Consider the following 22,789-nt stretch of genomic DNA (forward strand, 5'->3'; position numbering starts at 1 on the left):
AGAGAAGTAGTCATAATAAACAATGGGTAAACTGATATTTTGGAGTATTACAAGGTAAAAATGAATTTTTTAAGATAAGAAACATAAAGCAATTTATTCCAAGAAAATATTTTGCAATGTTACATCAGGCCTTTTTTTTTTTAGGGAAAAAAGTTGCTTGTCGATAACAAAAAGAACAAAGAGGTTGAAACCCTCTTGTATTTTAGGCCAAGAATTTTTTTTTACTAGAAAATAGTTGCAAAAGTAAATAATTATAGTCTTATCTTGCAGCATTGAGAAATATTATTAAAGAACAAAGATGCTTCAAACCTTTTGTTTTTTTAGGCCAAGAAAAAAAAAGAAGTTGCAAATTTTAGGAGATTATACAGTGTACTTTATTTCCTTTAAAGAAAAAAAGCCATATTTTGGGTGAGAAAGGTAATATTTTATGGAAAAAGCGGGTAATAACATCATGCTGCACCGGAATAGTCTTTTTTTTTTTACTTGGGTTTAAACATTGAAATAATTTTTGAGAAAAAAAAGATCATCTGTGTGTGTAAAGGAACAAAGAGGCTTAAACCCTCTTGTTTTTGATGGCGTTGGCAAGAGGCTGCTCTTTTTTCCGGCAACATCATTTCACTCAATCAAGTCTGTAGGATGAGATCCGGCATGTGACTCAGTTACATAATGCAGTACAAAATGGAAGAAGCGACAGCGCTGGATGTAAACTGTTGGTGAGTCTGCAGTTGGACTGCATGACATGCACCGAGCTCCATGCATCACGAATAATTGAAGTTGTCTTGTTTGCTCGTCACAAAACGACACACTTTTATTGGACGGCATTTAATATAAAATGTTCAATGGGAACAACACTAAAGGGCATGTTTACAGTGGGGAGACAGAAAGGAGAGTGGACTGCTTGGAAAGAATAAATAAATAATATCAGAAATCATGCATGCATGCAGTCAATAGGTCCAGGGTTCAAATCTCGACTCGGGTTTTCTGCGGCTTCCTCACACATTCCAAATGCATGCATGTTTGGGTCATTGCCAGAGGTGGGTAGTAACGCGTTACATTTACTCAAGTAACATTTTCCATCAACTGTGCTTATCAGAGTCCTTTAAGTGCACCGTACTTTCAACTTTTACTTGAGTATTTATGTGAAGAAGGTCGATATTTTTACTCCGTTACAATGATCGACACGCCGTTCGCTAGTTTTATTTATTCATTCTTGCCTGTGCGCGTCTATTTTTAGACTCCATCTTCGACTTCCACATAGGCAGACCGTTGCGCCAATCAAACAGGGTCACTAATGTCATTTAACTCCAATTCACCAATCAGACGACACAAGTCAGTCACATGACCGCGCACGTAGCCTTCGCGAGCTAATCAAAATGACTCATTTTGGGGGGGAAAACAACAGCTGCGCGACTGTGTTTATTTTACAGACTTAAAAAAACAAAAAGCTTTGTCATGCAGCTCTTGAATTGTGACTGCTCAAACTTGGATATTTTAGCCCACTTCTAACTTGAGAAAACAGCTTGCGGTAAGTTGCAGATGTTTCTACTGTTGTTTTGCCAGTGGATACGGCAAAATCAGCACTATTCCTACACGCACACACAATCCCTAAATGTGGTCAACAAACAGCTTCTTCATGAAGTCATTTAAGTGAATAAAGGAAATAATGTTTCTGTAGGGCCCAATGTATGTGTTGTTGCTAATTGGGCAGTTAAAAATGGATATGGTGGCAGGTGTGTGTCGACTACAATATATATATTTTTTTATTTTATTTGATGTTCGTGCTCTAAATTTAAAAAATAAATAAATCAGAAGTTACTCACAAGTTACTCTTTACTTGAGTAGATCTTTGATTGAGTACTTTCTTACTCTTACTCAAGTAAATATTTGGATGACTACTTTTGACTTTTACTTGAGTCATATTATTCTAAATTAACAGGACTCTTACTTGAGTACAATATTTGGCTACTCTACCCACCTCTGGTCATTGAAGACTCTAAATTGTCCTTAGGTGTGAATGTGAGTGTGAATGCATGTTTGTCTCTACGTGTCCTGCGATTGTCTGGCGACCAGTCCGGAATATACCCCGCTTCCCTTGCCAAAAGTCAGCTGGGATACGCTGCAGCCCAACAGACGCTATAGAAAATGAATGGGTGGATCATGAATGATTTACCTGAGGAGCATTGGCATGGAGAACCAGGAAAAACACCATCATTCATTTACAATTCACAAGTATTAAGAAGCTATTTTAAAGCAAGAGTTCACAAACTGGGATCCCCAAACCCTCGGGGGTCCATGAGCTGGAGCTTTGCGGTTTATGTACAAATATAAATCAACCAGACACTCCTTTCTACCGTAGCTTTCAGCCAATAAAAAATCTCTGATATGATTGCGATGGATCATGCATGCGTAAATCTGACATCACTGGATAAATGATTATTTCCCCCCCCCAAAAAAAGGCGTGGGTTTTTTTGTTTTGCTTTTTTTTTTTTAGAACACAGTCCAACGGCCTGTGTCAGATTTCACAAAGCAGCCCCAGAATGTGACAAAGGCTCATCCATGTTGAAATATTAACGGACACATTTCAGCCCAGAATGCCTTCATAGTCTTCAGATTTCATTGTAGACCACGCACACGAAAAAAGATTTTGAAGAATAAAGGCATCTTTTCTATCGTAAAAAGGTGTAATATTACAAGAGTAAAGCTATATTTAAATGTTTTTTTTTTTAGTTTTTCTCTCATAATCCCAACAAAATGCTTCTTGTTGTAAAGATTACAACTGTTTGTTTTTTGAAAAAAATAATCTGTTTATTGTCATAACATTACAATTTATTTTTTCAAAAATATATATATAGTCTTTTCTTTAAAACAAATCTAAAATTTTAATTTTGTAACATTCCAGCATTTTTTCAAAACACTTTTTAAATAATCTTTCTTTAATTACCAGAATCTTTTTTTTCTTGTAGTCTTGTGATTTTTTTTTTAAATACCACTTTCATATTATAATATTGCACACTTTTTCAGAGAAAAATCTGACTTTTAATTTAGGGTTGTAATATCATTTACCTTTTTTCTTTGAAAAATAAGAATTTAGTCTGAAGATTGCACGTAATCAAAACTTTATGGTAGAAACAAAATTAAAAAAACAAAACTGCCATGTGTGCCCATAAATGCCACTGATTTTTTCTTTTTAAAAAAGGTGAAATTTGGAGGAAAGGAAATCGTAATTTTGCAATAAATAGTTTGTTAGAGAGAATAAATTGTAATGTTTTAACAAAAGAGTCGGAAAGGAAAAAAAAATCTTTGTTCTTGCAAAGATTACGTTTTTCTTGAAAAAAATCTGACTTTATTCTCATAACATTACAACTTTTGTTGTTGTAAAATGATGACCTTATTCCACCCAAATCGTCAATTTTGTCATTCCTGTGGCTTTTATATGGGTACACTTGTTTGGCTTTAAGATTATATTTCTCCCCTCGACCCGAAAATTTGGAGAACCCCTGCTTGAATGGGCTGCCAACACAACAAGTCTTTTAAAAGGCAAACCCTCCGCAGTCAAAAGCGTCAAAGTCAGAGTCGCCCTCAAAGTCGAAGCTGTTGAAGTGCGCGCCGGAGTCGACGTCCTGGCCACAGCCGTGAAACGACCCCCCGGCCGGCATTTCCGAGAAGCCGGCGTGGACCATTTCGGTCGCTCTGCCGACCAACGGCGAGGACGGGGAGCAGGAGCTGAGGTAGCCCATGGCCGAGGAGGCTGCCGCGCTCCCCATCAACAGGCACACGGCCCGCACCGCCCGGGCGTCGCTGCTGTTGCCGTGGCGAAGACAATCCGACACCCGGTGAGGGGGGGCCACCGAGACACTGCGCTGGGGCCGCCGTGGTCCACCAACTAATGGAAAAGGGAGAAAAGTCATTTTTAAGATCATTTCTCATCAAGATCTTCCCAAATTTATTTACCCCCCAAAAACTTATATTACGTCATCCATCTGTCTATTTATCCCTTTTCAATTTGGTACTGATCATATGAATCATCTTGGAGAATTTCTTTCACGTATGAATTGCCCTAAAGTGGCCACTTTGCAGCAAAATAGCCCACTAAATGTTACTTTTCGGACATGGGTTCCTGAGACGTTTTTGTGAGTCTTTATGACTTTATGACTACATGCCTTGCGAATTTGGCTTCGATTGCCGATGCAATTTTGTGTAAGCTAATTCTCTCAGAAAACTTCATCAAAGTACGAAACCCGGAAATGTCCAAAATCTGACCTGGACTCTGACTTCTCTCTCTCAGTGATCCGCCCCTCTCTGTGATGTGGGCCGACGGCGGCGGGGTACCCTCGCTGGCCCGGGGCGACCCGGGGTCCGTGTTACTGGCGAAGTCGGGCAGCAGGTCCCTGTCGGTGATGCAGCGGGTGACGCTGCGCTGCCTCTGCAAGCTCACGGGTGACATGACACCCTAGAAAATGACACAAGAGCAACACGGTTCGTAAACGTTGAACATGACAAACTCTTAAAATAAAAGAAACACTCACCTCTCTCACTTTCCTTATCAGCTTCAGCCACAGACTGTGGGAGGAAAAAGTGACAAGTCATTCGATTTGAACAAGATTTGTGCTTGGCTGCATTCCTTTGTTGGGAGCCGCCTTGTGTAGATAAACTTTTGCGGGTCACCAAGTGGGACAAAGCAGATTGTGTCAACACACATCCAGTAGATGGCGCGTTTTTCCTCATTCCAATGTGTGTTTGATATGCAATACAGATCAGTGTGGAAGTATTTATTGATTTAAACCAGGGGGTCACCAACCTTCCTGAAACTGAGAGCTACTCCTTGGGTACTGATTAATGCAAAGGGATACCAGTTTGATCCACACTTCTGAAATAACACATTTGGTCAAATTACCTTTAGTGATACTGTATGTTGTTATTATATTTAATTATTCATAATTAATGAATGAATAAAAAAAAACATTTCTGTGAAGACACTGGTCATGTTAATTAATGACTTCTCACAATAATTAGGAAACAGATAAATATCAATATGCAACACTTTAGTTCGATCAATCTCTGTTAGTGTTTAGTGCGAGGTTGATCTCGGCTTTCCTCATCTCTGCGATTGAGTGGCGACAGGCCCAGCAATAGAAAATGGACAGACGGCTGTTGCGGCGAGACCCACGTGCAGTCGTCCGGGTTGTCGGCGAGCATTAGCAGGAACTTGCTCTGCTGCAGGACGAGGGCGAAGCAGCAGTCCCTGCGGCCCCCCGCAGGCAGCCTGGGCAAGTCCAGGATCTCGCGGCCCTCCACGATCAGCTCGCAGTGGCTCTGCAAGTCCACCACCTGGTCGGGCGGGGACTCGCCGTCTCGGCACACCAGGAGGCTTCCTTCCATGCTGAGGACCACGTACTTGTCCTTCCACTGCTTGAACATGAAGCCCCCTGCACCAGGAACAGACTGTGACCACCTTCGCATTGGTCTTTTTGGTCCAGGAATGTCTACAGGTACTTGACTGTGACACTGGGGGTTCTCCTACTTTTTGAGGCCTCTTATGTCGTATTTTTTTTTTCTTAGGACGAGGACGTCGGGATCATAACGCTGATAAAATATAACTACTATACCATGTCAGTTGTTTATTTTTTAATTGTTATATTATTTTGAGTTGTATTCTGGGGTGGTGAATTTTTTATAGTTTGATATATTTTATATTTTCAAAGCTGGCACGGTGAACGACTGGTTAGCACATCTGCCTCACAGTTCTGGGGACCAGGGTTCAATCCCCGGCCGCGCCTGTGTGGAGTTTGCATGTTCTCCCCGTGCCTGCGTGGGTTTTCTCCAGGTGCTCCGGTTTCCTCCCACATCGCAAAAACGTGCACAGTAGGTTAATTGAAGACTCTAAATTGCCCGTAGGTGTGAATGTGAGTGTGAATTGTTGTTTGTTTCTCTGTGCCCTGCAATTGGCTGGCGCCCAGTTCAGGGTGTACCCTGCCTCTCGCCCAAAGTCAGCTGGGATAGGCTCCAGCACGCCCGCGACTCGAGACCCTAGAGGATACGGAGTTCGGAAAATGAATGGATGGATGATAAGTCAAAGTTACATGAGGCAAGAAAATCATATTTTAACAAGTGCGATTGGCTGGTGACCAGTTCAGTGTGTACCCCGCCTCTCGCCCGAAAATTGTTGGGATGGGCCCCAGCACGCCGCGACTCTAGACCCTAGAGGATAAGCGGTACGGAAAATGAATGGATGAATTTAAAAATATAAATCTTTATTCTCGTTGAATTGCAATGTGCACTTAACTATCTAGCTATGGCTATACCCTGAAAATCTTCCCTTTAGACAGTTCACTTTAATAGCCGCGTCAGAGCGCCTCATTGTCAGCCATAAGTGTGCACATGTCAACGAGAGAAGGCGGAAGTGAGAGGGGGATAAAAAGTCAGACAAAACAACAAGTGTGACCAGGCTGTGAGCTGAAAGAATGGCATGATTTTTCACGATTTTGAGTTCTCATTTTATATACTTGGCAAGTTTTTTAATTATTCAAATTTGGCAGAGGTTAACAACTTGGTGTGTCACATTCTTAAGACATATTTACAGTAGTTTCACTTGACAGAGACTTCAAATTATCCGTCATAAGTTTTTGCAAATTGTTTTGTGGAGGCGGCACGGTGGACGACTGGTTAGAGCGTCAGCCTCACAGTTCTGAGGACCCGGGTTCAATCCCCGGTCCCGCCTGTGTGGAGTTTGCATGTTCTCCCCGTTCCTGCGTGGGTTTTCTCCGGGCACTCCGGTTTCCTCCCACATCCCAAAAACATGCATTAATTTGGAGACTCTAAATTGCCCGTAGGTGTGAATGTGAGTGCGACTGGTTGTTTGTTTGTATGTGCCCTGCGATTGGTTGCCAACCAGTTCAGGTTGTACCCCGCCTCCTGCCCGATGACAGCTGGAATAGGCTCCAGCACGCCCGCGACCCTAGTGAGGAGAAGCGGCTCAGAAAATGGATGGATGGATGGATGTTTTGTGGACCACCAAACTACAGTTTATGGCCCTCCGTCGTTCCGTGTACGCTAGTTTGAGAACCACTGATCTAACTGAGTGTGTACATGCATATTCCTCGACAAATAAATCTAACATGCGTAACACTGTCCGTTTCGAGGACAGGACACACGTGATGGCATCAACCAGCGAGCTTTCCAGACAGCCGTCCATCCTGTAATAACCGTGATGATGAAGATCTGCTCTACTTCTCTACATGGAGGATTAAACGTGAACGGGATTTGACAAAGAGCGAGACAGAAGAGGGAGGTCTGATTTAACAGCATGTGGACGAAAGTATTAGGATACACCTCCCTATTCAATTCATTCAGTGCTCTTAAATGTATATTATCATCCATCCATCCATTTTCTGAGCCGCTTATCCTCACGCAGGTCGCGGGCGTACTGGAACCTATCCCAGCTATCATCGGGCAGGAGGCGGGGTACACCCTGAACTGGTTGCCAGCCAGTCGCAGGGCACATAGAAACAAACAACCATTCGCACTCACAGTCACACCTACGGGCAATTTAGAGTCTCCAATTAATGCATGTTTTTGGGATGTGGGAGGAAACCGGAGTGCCCGGAGAAAACCCACGCAGGCACGGGGAGAACATGCAAACTCCACACAAGCGGGGCCAGGGATTGAACCCCGGTCCTCAGAATTGTGAGGCAGACGCTCTAACCAGTCGCCCACCGTGGCGCCTGTATATGATCATATCATATTGTATTACAAATTAGTTTTTCCAATTAATATTTGACTCCATATAATGCTGTCGTACAGCAATGCCCAAAGTCCGGCCCGCGGGCCAAATCCGGCCCATGTCCAAATTTCCTCCGGCCCGAAGCATCATGTCATAAAATCAATAATATGTGGCCCACCAGCACAGTTTAGCACAGTAAACAATACAGACATACAAAAAAAAAAAAAAAAAAAAGCCATTTTATATTTCACCAGAGGGTGGCAGTAGACCTGTGGCCGCACTCTCGTCGTGTGACCCCTTTGTGAACTTTTATCCCTGTGGTATGTTTTTAGCCCATTTCTAAAATGGCAACTGAAACTAAAAAGAGGAAAGTTGACAACGAGGGCCGCAGTGTCCAGGACAAGTGGATTTCTTCACTGACATACGAAACAACTGTGTCTGCCTAATTTGCCAAGAGACTGTGGCTGTTTTCAAAGAATTTAATATTAAGAGGCATTACCAGATGAGGCGGCACGGTGGCCGACTGGTTAGAGCGTCAGCCTCACAGTTCTGAGGACCCGGGTTCAATCTCCGGCCCCGACTGTGTGGAGTTTGCATGTTCTCCCCGTGCCTGCGTGGGTTTTCTCCGGGCACTCCGGTTTCCTCCCACATCCCAAAAACATGCATAAATTGGAGACTCTAAATTGCCCGTAGGTGTGACTGTGACTGTGAGTGCGAATGGTTGTCTGTTTGTATGTGCCCTGTGATTGCCTGGCAACCAGTTCAGGGTGTACCCCGCCTCCTGCCCGATGACAGCTGGGATAGGCTCCAGCACGCCCGCGACCCTAGTGAGGATAAGCGGCTCAGAAAATGGATGGATGGATTACCAGATGAAACATGCTAACTACGACAAGCTACCATCGAACAAACGCGCTGAAAAACTGAAGCCACTGGAAGCTGTTTTGATAGCACAGCAGCGCTTTTTCACAAGAGCCCGTGATTCAAATGAAAATTCTACAATGGCGAGCTACGAGTCTCAGTGAATTGATTTTTTGTGATGACCAAACCACAGTTTTGTCAAATTTCTGTCATCTGATTTGACTATACTATAGTCAAATCAGACGACTATATTATACATTATAATAATAGTATAATCACTATACTAGCTTCATAGTCACTATAATATTCTTTGTCAAAATGCACTGGGATGTGATTTGTTAAAACAAAATCAATAAATACATGTTTCTAAAAAATTTCAGTCAACTTTCATAAAATCGTTCATTTGTATTTAATTTATTATTATTTTAACCTTTAACTATCCTGGTAATGCAATTGAAAACAGATTCTCATTTGCAATATCGACCTAGCTGCAGACACCAAAGTGATATAGTTACATATTTACATGTTAATTTACAATGGTGATGGTTCGAGGAATGTCAGGCCGAATGGTCGGCTATTTTAATCATATTGCATTTGTGTATTTCGGTGGATTGGAATGGATGCCCCAATTCCCTGGTCACCTCGTTCTCCACATATCACTCCCCTGTACTTCTTTTTATGGGATGCTGTCAAAGATATCGTGTATCCAACCAAGGTACGGGACATCGACCATCTGAAGCAAAAGATAACTGAAGTCCTTGCCACCATTGATGCGTAGAAGTGTCTTAATTACACGCACACACAAAAATTCAAACTCTACTCCTCATTGTATAATAATTTCCACAGATGTCTATTAATTTGATTTCATCATAAATGTTAACTTGAAAAGAGACTTTATGGACACCCTGTACATCTTTTGAATGTGAAGGTAGCTTGTTGTTATGTTTCTACAAGCTGTAAAGTTGTAATGTTTTCCTCCTGACAGGATGATGAGATTAGTGAGGGCGGAACAAAAGTGTCCCGAGGCAGGATCATGTCAAAATTCAGTTAAATCCACCCAAAAAATCTAAACACACTCAAGGGAGTGACCATACTCGAGGACATTTTGTTCTTAGCTGCTAACTGTCCAACAATGCACAAATGGCACATGACAGGACAAATTGGCAGTAAGAATATCCTGCTTATGTGTTGCTTACAGTAAATTTGTAGTCCATGTATCTGACTTAACTTGAACATACAGCTACCAATGAACTATGAGGCATACATAGTACACTAAAGTTAACTCTTTTTTTTCACATTTTCCAAAGATTGACCGTAAGAAACAGGAGTTAGGCCTCAATTTTGAAAGTGTGTTTCATATTTTGAATTTAAACTTGCATTCAATCCCAATTATAACACTTAGTCCTTCCCCTTCCTCTTACCCCCTCCCTCTAGCCCTTTGTTTGGAGGGCCAAGATGAAAGGGTATATGGACCTAGGAAGTGGACGACACATCATCACCGCTTACCTCCTGCGGCTGTGTCGTAGGCAGACGCGACAATTGTTTACATTTCCAAGATACCATCTTCTGTCAAATAAGTGTTTCTATTATAAATAGCTTTTTTTTTTATGTGTTTGTTTATGCAGCTTCCAAAGGTGACTGGTATTTTAAAATTGTACAATAATAAATGTTTCCTACCATGTGACGGGGTGGTTACATTTCTATATTTCATCTTTATCTACTCTAGACACATTTAAAATAGAAGGAACATGTTTTGCCAAACTAACTTTATGGCCTAACGTCAGCCAATAAATAAAACCAACAACAACCATCACAAAACACATAACCAAACATTTTAAATACACACAAAAAAGAAAATATCTCAGACAGACTAAAATGGAAAATAACTATTGTTACTGTCACAGAAACTACGATTATCAGTTAGGCATCTCATAATTTACAGCGTTCAGGTAAAACAGAAACACGCAGTTATCAAAAAACAAACACTTACAGTTATTGACATTTGTGAGAATGTCCATATTATGATATAATGGTAATAATGTGATTATTTTTAGAGCGTCAGCCTCACAGTTCTGAGGTGCGGGGTTCAATCCCCGTCCCCGCCTGTGTGGAGTTTGCATGTTCTCCCCGTGCCTGCGTGGGTTTTCTCCGGGTACTCCGGTTTCCTCCCACATCCCAAAAACATGCATGAATTGGAGACTCTAAATTGCCCGTAGGCATGACTGTGAGTGCGAATGGTTGTTTGTTCCTATGTGCCCTGCGATTGGCTGGCAACCAGTTCAGGGTGTACCCCGCCTCCTGCCCGATGACAGCTGGGATAGCCTCCAGCACGCCCGCGACCCTAGTGAGGAGAAGCGGCTCAGAAAATGGATGGATGGATGGATGTGATTATTTATTTTTAGGTATTGCAGATTTTTTTATTTGACAATTTTAAATTATGTATAAAGGAAACATATCAAACAAATGAACATACATATACAGTGGAACCTCGATATAATGGACCCAGATATAACAGATATCGGATAAAACAGACAGTTGGGACTGAACAATGTGTCCAAAAATAGTTTCCATTTGTCACTTAAAATGCCGTTGACAAAGTCTATTAGTTCCAAAATTGGATGCTGTTGTTTACTGGCGCTGTGGCGCAATGCAGGAAGAAACAGGAATTGACCTATTTCTGGGTCACAGATATACAATATGAATAGATCCAATTTCAAAAGGCGTGCCTCCCGTGCCTACGTGGCAGCCATGTTGAATGTGGGGCATTGACACGGCGGCCATGTCATGACGGTTTTAGCTATTGTCTATTGTGCCATAGAGCACAGCGCAGAGAGAGAGAGCGGCATAGCGGCAGTGTTAACTCTGAGGAATACAAAAAACAAGTCTCTGGAGTCTGGAACGTGCTATTTTTGGTACAGTAACATTTTTTCATCAAGCCGTTGGCCTCTGCCAACAGATTTGGAACTAGGAAGCACATGAAAGTGACTCGCCTATCATGAGTACTGTACGTCAACAATGTCATCATGACCAAGCACACCAGCATGGTAAGTTTGGATGAAATGTGAAACTTTTCAACATTTTCAAGCTTTTTTTATATTTATTTACAGTAACTTTGCACTGTACTGGGTGTTCTTCCACCCCCACACACACACACACACACACAAAACCTACAAAACAATAATGATGTACTGTACAATAATATGAGTACATATGGTCTAAAAAAAAAAAAAAAAAGTGATGCAATGTAACGGACAATCGGCTACTATGAATAATATTTAATCAAAAGCGAGTCTAAAAAAAATATACATTTTAAGTTTGCCTTTCGAAATGTTCACACGAGCATCTGCTCTCAGATCTTCAGGACAGATGTTTCACAGGTGTGGAGCCTAATAAGAAAAGGAAGCTTCAATGTGACTTTTTGTTCTTACTTAAAGCACTATGACCATTAGGAGCTTTAAAGACCACTAAGATAATTAACATGAAACAATATAATGGGAAATTTTAATCTACCTTGTTTTGACAATACTGTGCTTTTGTGGAAAAACACTAAAGGATCTTCCCTCTAAATTTCCTTTGACATACTGTAAATGCTAACCCAGCAATAATTACAAACTCAACTGGAAATCTATTAAACTTGATCTTCACAAAAAAAACCAACAACATAAAATAAAACCCTATAACTGGTTTGTCAGGCAATCAGGGTGGGATGTGGGAATAGGATGAGTTGTTGGGTTGGGGGGTGGCTTACTTGGATTTTTTTTAACTTATTACTGGAGGTCGGAATCCTGTTTACAAAGCTTGTAATTATACTGGGGTTATTCTTCATATTATATATTTTTTAAAGCCAGCTATTCTCCTCCATTTATCTAACTGGAACAAATGAGTATATGACTCAGAAATGACCCATGAAGGGCCTCCAGTGGGGACTTTGCACTTCCCCAAGGTCGTAAAACTCGACTCTGCAGTAAATAACACACACTTAGCTAAAGAACCATGAAAAAGTATTTCCCCATCCCAAATTCTTATTGTCTTCCATAATTTCCCCCACTTCAATGTTTAAGATCACCAAACAAGTGTAAATATCAGAGAAAGAGAACCCAAGTAAACATAAAATGCAGTTTTTAAAGGGTGATATTAATTTTTAAGGGGGAAAAAAACTATTCAAAGCTACCTGGCCCTGTGTGAAAAAGTAATTACCCCCTAAACCTAATAACTTAAGCCCGGACCTACCTTCCTACCTACCTACCTAACTATCTATCTGTCTATTTAAGCCATTCAGACATTGACTTGCTGGTGTGTTTTGTATCATTGACCTGCTTCAGTATGAGGTCACCGACTGATGGGCGAACAATCTCCTTCAGTATTTTCTGCTAAAGAGCAGAATTCATGGTTTCATCCAGTTGTTGATGTTAGGCCTATTTTATGGGTGCTTCAGACCCCTAAAAATGTTAGCAATGTTACATTTACGCCAATTGTACTGAGACATCTTCCAAAAAGTTCAACTTTAATTTCATCAGTCCATAAAATTTTCTCCCAAAAGTCTTGGGAATCATTCAGATGTTGGTTCTTTATGTTCTAAAAGTAAGACGAGGCTTTATGTTCTTTTTGGTCAGCAGTGGTTTTCGCCATGGAACTCTTGAATCCTGGGTGAGTCGTCGGTGTGCTCTCGGGGTAATTTATGTAGGCCAGTCACTCCTGGGAAGGTTCACCGCTGTTCCATGTTTTCTCCATGTGTGGATTACATCTCTCACTGTAGTTTGCTGGAGTCTTATAGCTTTAGAAATGGCTTTGTAACCTTTTCAGATTGATGGAATAATTCTAACTAATCACCGACAAACTTAGGTCCTTAGGCCAGTGGCGGTGCTGCTCCGTTGAAATCCTGAACAAAACAACTGATGCGATGTTTCAGCTACATTGGGTATTGAAAGTATTTAGAGCGCCTTAATTTTTTTTACGCTTTGTTATATTGCAGCCATTTGCTAAAACCATCCATCCATCCATTGTCAACACCGTTTATCCTGGTTAGGGTCGCGGGGCGCTGGAGCCTATCCCAGCTGACTTCGGGCGAAAGGCGAACTGGTCGCCAGTCAGTCGCAGGGCACATATAGACACGGACAACCATTCGCACTCACATACACGCCGTCACTGAGTGGGAACTGATACCACGCTGCCCGCACCAAAGTCAGGCGAGTGCACCACTACACCATCAGCGACCATTTGCTAAAACCATTTAAGTTAATTTGTTTCCTCATTAATGTACACACAACACCGCATATTGACAGAAAAAAAATTTAACTGTTGACATTTTTACAGATTTATTAAAAAAGAAAACTGAAATATCACACAGCCATAAGTATTCAGACCCTTTGCTCAGTATTTAGTAGACACACCCTTTTGAGCTAATACAGCCATGAGTCTTTTTGGGAATGATGCAACAAGTTTTTCACACCTGGATTTGGGGATCCTCTGCCATTCTTCCTTGCAGATCCTCTCCAGTTCTGTCAGGTTGGATGGTGAATGGTGGGCAGCCATTTTCAGGTTTTTCCAGAGATGCTCAATTGGGTTTAAGTCAGGGCACTGGCTGGGCCATTCAAGAACAGTCACGAAGTTGTTCTGAAGCCACTACTTCGTGATTTTAGCTGTGTGCGTCGGGTCACTGTCTTGTTGGAAGGTGAACCTTCGGCCCAGTCTGAGGTCCTTAGCACTCTGGACAAGGTTTTCATCCAGGATATCCCTGTACTTGGAGACATTCATCTTTCCTTTGATTGCAACCAGTCATCCTGTCCCTGCAGCTGAAAAACATGCTGCCACTACCATGCTTCACTGTTGGGACTGTATTGTACAGGTGATGAGCAGTGCCTTGTTTTCGCCACACATGCCGCTTAGAATTAAGGCCAAAAAGTTCTATCTTGGTCTCATCAGACCAGAGAATCTTAATTCTCACCATCTTGGAGTCCTTCAGGTTTTTTTTAGCAAACTCCATGCGGGCTTTCATGTGTCTTGCACTGAGGAGAGGCTTCCACCGGGCCATTCTGCCATAAAGCCCCGACTGGTGGAGGGCTGCAGTGATGGTTGACTTTCTAGAACTTTCTCCCATCTCCCGACTGCATCTCTGGAGCTCAAGCACAGTGATCTTTGGGTTCTTCTTTACCGCTCTCCCCCGATTGCTCAATTTGGCCGGACGGCCAGCTCTAGGAAGATCTGGTCATCCCAAACGTCTTCCATTTAAGGATTATGGAGGCCACTGTGGTCTTAGGAACCTTAAATGAAGCAGTAATATTTTTGTAACCTTGGCCAGATCTGTGCCGCGCCACAATTCTGTCTCTGAACTCTTCAGGCAGTTCCTTTGACCTCATGATTCTCATTTGCTCTCTGACATGCACTGTGAGCTGTAAGGTCTTATATAGACAGGTGTGTGACAGCAAAGGGTCTGAATACTTATGGCTGTGTGATATTTCAGGGTTTTTTTTTAACAAAGATGAAAAAAAGTTCCAACAATTGTGTTTTTTTCTGTCAAGATGGGGTGCTGTGTGTACGTTAATGAGGAAAAAAGTGAAGTTGAATGATTTTAGCAAATGGCTGCAATAAAACAAAGAGTGAAAAATTTAAGGAGGTCTGAATACTTTCCGTACCCACTGTATATCCACATGCCCCCTTCAACATCCCAACAGTGTTGGTGAGCCCATCCTCAAAATCAATGGGTATCTTTCCGGCCACCCGTGGTCAACATATAGCATCCATCCATCCATTTTCTGAGCCGCTCCTCCTCACTAGGGTTGCGGACGTGCTGGAGCCTATCCCAGCTATCATTGGACAGGAGGTGGGGTACACCCTGAACTGGTTGCCAGCCAATCCCAGGGCACATACAAACAACCATTCGCACTCACAGTCACACCTACGGGCAATTTAGAGTCTCCAATTCATGCATGTTTTGGGGATGTGGGAGGAAACCGGAGTGCCCGGAGAAAACCCACGCAGGCACGGGGAGAATATGCAAACTCCACACAGGCGGGGCCGGGATTTGAACCCCGGTCCTCAGAACTGTGAGGCAGTTCAATTTGGCACCTCGCCTCTCCCCGCACGCACCCTCAAAAAGCTGAATAGGCACCTCTGAGGACTCCAATGTTCACCTTATTGCAGCCTTCTTTTTTTTTGCAAGCTTACTCTTTATCCACTTTAACATAGCAACAGAGTCACATACCTTAAAGTTCCTTTGTTATTTTAAAGAGAAGCTCTCAGTATGCGTTGACTAACTTACAGTAAGTGGGTCAAATCCATTGATTGCTTTTATTTATGTTGTGAAATTGTTGATTAGGCCTCAAAATCACCGTAAAATGCCTTTGAGACCTTCCCGATTTCACCCCTTTACATTCATTGTATTAAGTATTTTGTATTTGTTATGCTGTTAAAAATGCTTGCTTCCACACTTTCTATAAATCAACCTGAAGCAGACGATGTACATGCAAACAGCAAAATATGTCAGCTTGCTGACAGAGTGGACATTTTTGGCAAATGTTAGCATTAAATGAGCCGAGTTTCATTATTGTGCTAGATTTTCATCAGGACTGAATGATTCTGGTGAGGACACCAGAGACACTTTTCACTCTTAGCTGTTTCAAATGCCAACTAAAACAAACAATACAAATTGAAATCAACACAGAAATGACCGATACAAGCTCTAAACATGCTCAAATGTGACATTAAAATATTAAATTACAGCCTCTGAGACTGTCCAAGATTGTGGGGTGAATGTTTAACGAGCAGCCTACCATATTTCCTGAGGTAGCCTCGGTGAACGCCGCCAACTGTGGTCATGGCTGTTCCAAAGTAGACAAATGAGGGCCAGAACATGGGATGCTAGAAAATAGGATAAAAGAGAGAACGAGAGAGACAGAGGGTTAGCGAGAGAGCAAGAGGAAGAGAACGTAATCCCCACGATTTAGGCCCTTCTTTTAACCCCTGATGCTGCCAGCCAGCGGGACTACATCCACAATCGTCCTGCCACCCCGGCAGATTAAAACAGAGGGATTATCATGCGGGCCACAGCTGGAGGCCAGTCGCCAGCAGCGCTGTGGACGGGATGGATAGGGCCCGAGAGCGGCCCCCCCTCTGAGCTTTCAAAGTAGAGGTGCGACCAGGGGTGATTAAAGTGTAGCTCGGGGGCCAAATACAGCCCGCTCTGTTCCTAAACCTGGCTCACTCTTAAAATTCGTTTTCAAACTGCGAGCACGAATTGAATGTAGTTTCACTTCCGGAAACATGCAATGTACTTAATATGCACTGTAAACAAGCCGGACGTTAGCTAGGCCTGCTGCGTTGGTAACATGACTTATTCATGTTGGCAAATTGCCGAATGTGAAATGTTATCAGTTTGCTGTTGTATAGAAATATAAGGGCAGTGATCAACTTACCTGATGACCCGGTGAGAATGGTGACGTTAGCGGTGGATTTTCAAACCCTTGATTTGTCTTGTGAGCTGCCCAATCCCTTCTTTTAAACTTTTGTTGCTAACTAAAGGCAACTATCAGCACGAGGCTGAGAAAATGATTGACACACTATTCGGCCACACCTTACGCCACAACAATCTCTGATAGGCCGGTTCTGTCGCAGTGGGACAGGTTTTAACAACATAATAATAAAATGGCACCAGCGAGGGATGAGTTTTCAAAAGATAATTTTAATAATATTCTACATTCTGGTCGTACAGAAACATTTGTTTTTGACAAAAAAGTTTTTTTTTTTTTTTTTTTTTTTTTTACTGCAAACTCCATGTTTAGATGTTATTGTTTTTTTAATGTATTTATATTATTGGTTAATTGCTTTATTATAGATAACACAATAAAAAAGTTTAGTAAAATGAACAATTTAATGTGTTGTATTTTAAATAATTGATAATTTAATCATTACAAAATTGATTATGAATGATAATATTGATGACAATGACTTTTTTAAATTCATTTTTAAAATTAAATGTGTTACATATTTTAGTAAAGGATTGGTGAATTAATTATAATTAAATTAACTATGCGATTGGCTGGCGACCAATTCAGGGTGTACCCCGCCTGTCGCCCAAAGATTGCCGGGATAGGCTGCAGCACACCCGCGACCGTAGCGAGGATAAGCGGTGCAGAAAGTGGATGGATGGATAAAAATTTAATTAAAGAAACATATACATAATCATGAAAATCATAATAATAATCATGATCATAACAATACATATTTAAATATCTTGACCCCTAATGGGTACAAAAAATACCTAAATTCTAATATCTGTTCCATGAAATTGTAATAATTTATTCCCAACAGCCCATTCTTGTCATGATCCTGTGTTCAGTTGCTGACTTTCTCTGTGTTTTTCCAGTCCCTGGCCCCGGTGGATGAGTGGAGCCTCCAGCACACACCTGCTTGGCATCATGTTTAGTTAGGTTCTTAAGCGCTGCATACATGGGAGCTCATCCCCAGACACCTGCTGGATGGAAAAGTGGCGGACTGAATGGGGAAAAGTTTGGTGGTTAGATAGTGTCTCAGAAGAAGACTCCATGTATGTGCTTTGTAGAAAATGAGGGTTTTCTCTGGACGTCTGAGGAATGTGAAAGAACCTGCAGTGGAATTGACAGGTCGGCACAGCTGTGTGGAAATTGTGAAAGGAATGACAACAGCGAGGGTGACAGTATGGAAGTTGGGTATCTATTGAGAGTTAAGGAATGGAAGGGAAAAGAGAGGATCCATTTGAGGTAGTTGGCACTAAAAACCAAAAGATCATGAATAGAAATGCTGAGGTAGGACACGGAAAATATGTTTGGGAGAGGGAGTTTAAAGTTATACTTCAGTTTGGTGTTGATAAAGGACTTTTAGCTACGAATACAGTCAAACTTACCGCAATTTGTGACAAATCAAGTAGCAAATATTCTTGCGAAAGGGACGGGAACTTGATGGTAATATGTAGAGATGAGGAGCAAAAGGAGAGACCATGAAGGAGGTGGTGTGTGTGTGTGCATGAGCCATGTGGACTGAGGAGGCGAGTGGAAGAAACTGGGGAATACCAGAGGAGGTCTCTATGGAGTAAATAAAGATGGAATATTTGAGGAGGAATATTAAAGCAGGCAAGGAGTCTCCAAGTGACTAGGGATGGGAAGAAATAGTAAGAGAATTCTGTTTTTGAAAAGGTGTATTTGGGATTCATGGCATACTCCGTTAGGGAATATGTAGCAATTAAGACTAATGAGGTACTTTAACTGGCAGCGATTCGGTCACACAGCATTGACGTTCAAATGGAAGAGAAGGTGTGCAAGGCTCATGAATGCACACAATGTAGGAAGCAAAGTCAACCTAAATGTTGTAATTGTGAAGGCAGTCATAGTGTGGCATATGGGGGATGTGTGGCCATGAAAAGGGAGGTGTAGGTGCAGCAGGTCAGAGTGCAAAATAAACTCACGAATGCGGAGCCTGCAAGAGTGGTGAACTAGCAGAGAGAGGGAAGCCCAGTGGCGAAAAATGGAAAAACAACTCAACAAACAAGGAAAGCTGTGCATGGATACAAAGACTCATCACGTTCATTGCAGGTGTTATAAATGTTTTTGTTCCCCACTTGTATATGTTTCCTTCTTTGTGCTACGTAACATTTTGTGTATCTACTTTACAGCTGAGTTTTTCTGTTACCGCTATTGTGACAGATTTTGAAGCAACTATTTTTTTGTTAGTGTTTTCCCATATAGTCTTTCTGGCATGTAGCTTCCATCGCCCTCCGACTATCCACCTTTGTGTGTTTCGTTTAACTGTTGTTGTACCTTCGCATGGACCTTTTGTTGATGAAGTTCTTTGTTTTGCATATTCAAATATGTGTGTGTGTGTCTATATATATATATATATATATATATATTTTTTTTGTCGAATCAAATTTCATCCTCTTTGTTGCCATGTCAATCTAATCTTCCCAGGGCCTTCAGAATCAGTAGTGCTGGCCAGTGTCACTTCAACTACATGAGCAATGGGACTGTTTCTTTAAACAATCAGATTTCAAATGCACCATCACAAGGCCAGCTCGGTGGCCCATAATAATGTCAGCATTTTTTTCCTCTGATTGGTTGGTCGGCGCAAGCCAAGTTTGACTAGCAAAACACGTCTTTAGTGAGCTGCAAATGTTACGACAATTTACCACTTAGCATCTCTGGTGAGTATGTTGTATTTTATTCAATTTTGTCATGTTTTGACATGTGTATTGATTGTGAACTGCTCCACATCTACATGGCACAGTTACATGGTCTTGGAATGCATTATTATATAGTATTGTTGTTTTTTTATAATTACAACATGATAGTGGCGGGATTAAGTGGTGGATTACGTCAGGTAAATCCCCATTGAAGGCCCATCGCTGTGAGAAACTAATATAAAAAAAAAAAAAAAAAAAAAAACACTTGAAATTCAAAAATCTTGTGTGACACATACCATGGGACTCTTGCTACCAAATCTGAACTGTTCTTCCCCCCCACCCCTCCATGCCACTTTTGAGAAGTAAAAAATGATCTGTTTTTATGTGTGAGTAATGAAAAACAGGAGCGCTCAGTTTTTTTTTTTATTTCTTTTTTAAAGCCGGTAGCCATTACTCATCACAGTTCTTTCTAGTTGAACTGAACACATGTACGACAGTAAAACCAAACAGATGTTTCCATGCTGGCTGCATCTTTGGGCCTTGTAAAAAAAAAAAAAAAAAAAAAAAAAACTCAGCAAATAGATGCCTCTTTTATTCCTATTCTTTTATTAAGCTTACATAATGTTCAGTAGTGTTCTGAATCTGAGATCAGGACTTGCCTGAGACCAAAGCTAACCGAGACCACGTTTAGATGGTCACCAGAATGTCACTCCGCCAAGCAGGGTCTGCCAACTCGCAGAGAGTCTTGCGCTCGGGCACACATGAAGATGCATCACTGAAAATAGAGCCGTCGGTCACCAAAGTGTCACCATTTGCGCTACATTGTGCAGTCTACAAATATAGAGTACCAAGACTTTTGGAGGTCAAGTCCAAGGCAAAGACCAAGACCTATAAAATGGAGACCCGTCTCAAGTGTTACAAACTAATGTTCTGTGTACTACTTAGTGCTTTCTCACTTGTCAACAGTGTGTAGAAGATTACTTTACTTTCATAATGATGACATTCATCCACAAATGGGGAATCTCTCTCTCTCTCTCACTTCTTTTAATGCCACACACCGTTATACATGTGGAGCCTTTTTGTACATCATTTTTGTGACGTGATGGTGTTGCTGAGAGGTGGATTAGCTCACTGAAGTCCCAAACTGACCGCCCGCCACTGTTTGGTTACAATTACAAGTTACCCTGTTAGTGTAACTATAAAATTACTTTCTCAAAGTAGTATAACTAATTACATTTGGTTATGTTTTGATTATTTTTCTCAGTTTTGAATGAATGCATCAACAGGACCCTTGGATGGTTCCTGTAAGGGGAAACAAAATAAAAATTATTTCTGCAAAACATGACGAAGTGTATATGTTTGTTGCTATATATATATATATATATATATATATATATATATATATATATATATATATATATATATATAATATCACCATCAGGGGGCGCACGAGTCTCTGAATCCTTAAGGCCCTCTGGTCACGTGATAAGAGAACACTGTGATGTGTGGGCAGGTTCATTTGTGTTGGGAGGGTACCTGCGGGGTGTTTTGGTGCAAATACAAGTTAGATTTCATTGTGTGCCGGACGTTTTCCCGTGTGGAAGTAACAGTTTTTTTGTTGTTTTTTTTGTGTCCAGGCCTGATAACCTGCCTGTTGCAACAATGTGCTTTCAAACCTCTTAATCCACTTTAGCCTTGCCACCAAATCCCTGTAAATCTTTCAATCAGGAATGCCCACGCTCACATGCACACAGACACAAAACACGCACACAACCCCCAAAAGCAATGGAAGTCTCAAAAACACCCCATTTTCTTGTCCAGGACCCCCCCCCCCCCCCCCCCCCCCACTCCTCTGCTCCTATCTAGGAACAGCGCTGGAGCTCTCATTGAAAAGCGCAGCCTGAATACAATGGGACTCTTTTAAAGGGCCCAACCTGCAGGCCCCCAGCGTGGGAACGAGAAGGGGGGCAGAGACCCACACGGTAAAGACACAACAAACGGTTATTGATGAAAGTTACATGACCTGTGCGAGGTCAAGTGCAAGATCACCTAAAAGGGAAGTTTGCAATTTAATTTATTTTTTTAAGGTCCCATGCCACACCTACAGTATTATTATTATTTTAAAATAATCTTTGTTGTCCTTTTATCATGTTTCCAAGATCATTTTGGCTTGAAATGCCCAGGATGCCCTTTTCCGAGCTATTCCAGTTGGTCCAAAATGCCTGGCAGATGAGAAAACTGGATTTCTTAATAATATTCGATATGTAAATAAGCTTTGCTTTGATCTTGAGACAGGTTAGTCTTACCCAATTGATGATGATGTTGTCGCCAAAGTAATCATGATATCCGTGCGTGTCGAAGCGAGCCCCGACGACATCCCTCGCTACGTCCCTCAGCGAGGACCAGGTTTGAATGGACATAAAGCGCCAGACTACTTAGCTTCTAGGATCATTGGGACACGCAAACCCCTCCGCTATGATCGGCTCCAGGAGGGCTTGATAGACATTAACCATTGAATTCTAAATGGCACATTGATATATATAACTACATTATTTTAATACAAAATGCATAAAATTATCACAGAAATACAACTTTACACTTATTTACACATGGGAAAAAAAACTCATGATGGGAATAAAGTTGTAAGCTTAAGAGAAACAAGTCATATTAAATCATCATGATAGGAACTTAAAATTCAAATTGCGTTCAAATTCTAGCTTGACATGAAAGGCTAAAAGAGAGTTCTTCAGTCTTTAAGGTCAGATTTGAACAAATACAAAATTCCTCGATACCTCTAGAACGCCTTCACAGACCATCACTGCCATTTTGAGGTGATTGCACAGCATCGCCGATTGCGTGAGCGGACAATCAGGAGCCTGCGGGGGCTCGGGGATCCTCTGAAGAAAAAGAGGAGGAGGGTGGAGAGAAGCTGACTTGTGGAATTTGAGTCCTGTTCGAAGGAGGAGCAGGAGGAGGAGGAGGAGGAGGGGAAAGGAGGGAGTGGAGGAATGTGCGCCGCAACTGTGAGGCAAGCGCGCACTACAACCAGGCGCTCGCAAAAG

General features: G+C 41.7%; 1 protein-coding gene across 8 annotated transcripts; it reads right to left on the minus strand.

The window, feature by feature from the left end:
- Positions 1 to 393: 393 nt before the first annotated feature.
- On the minus strand, positions 394 to 22,769 carry si:ch1073-83n3.2 (uncharacterized). Of its 8 annotated transcripts, XM_061781064.1 has the most exons (10): positions 22,520 to 22,648; positions 22,034 to 22,110; positions 21,163 to 21,263; positions 20,962 to 21,029; positions 20,387 to 20,502; positions 16,348 to 16,435; positions 5,168 to 5,426; positions 4,527 to 4,560; positions 4,261 to 4,450; positions 394 to 3,883 (listed from the first exon to the last, which is right to left on the minus strand). In XM_061781064.1, exons 6-10 carry the CDS (start codon positions 16,427 to 16,429, stop codon positions 3,531 to 3,533), a joined length of 918 nt encoding a protein of 305 aa, XP_061637048.1. In that variant the 5' UTR covers positions 16,430 to 16,435; positions 20,387 to 20,502; positions 20,962 to 21,029; positions 21,163 to 21,263; positions 22,034 to 22,110; positions 22,520 to 22,648; the 3' UTR covers positions 394 to 3,530. The 8 variants fall into 8 exon arrangements, with proteins under 8 accessions (XP_061637048.1, XP_061637050.1, XP_061637046.1 ...); XM_061781066.1 differs by lacking the exons at positions 20,962 to 21,029; positions 21,163 to 21,263; XM_061781062.1 differs by lacking the exon at positions 22,034 to 22,110 and having other exon boundaries at positions 20,387 to 21,029; positions 22,520 to 22,623.
- Positions 22,770 to 22,789: the final 20 nt, after the last annotated feature.

The sequence above is a fragment of the Phyllopteryx taeniolatus genome, chromosome 8 (genome assembly GCF_024500385.1).
Source record: "Phyllopteryx taeniolatus isolate TA_2022b chromosome 8, UOR_Ptae_1.2, whole genome shotgun sequence".
Lineage (NCBI taxonomy): Eukaryota > Metazoa > Chordata > Actinopteri > Syngnathiformes > Syngnathidae > Phyllopteryx > Phyllopteryx taeniolatus.

Coding starts and splice junctions, on each gene's coding strand:
- si:ch1073-83n3.2 (XM_061781060.1), bottom strand. CDS start 22,147: ATGTCCATTCAAACCTGGTCCTCGCTGAGGGACGTAGCGAGGGATGTC. Junction 4,561..5,167: donor GACAACCCGGACGACTGCAC/GTGGGTCTCGCC, acceptor TTCCTCCCACAG/TCTGTGGCTGAAGCTGATAA. Junction 3,884..4,260: donor AGAGAGAAGTCAGAGTCCAG/GTCAGATTTTGG, acceptor CTTTTCCATTAG/TTGGTGGACCACGGCGGCCC.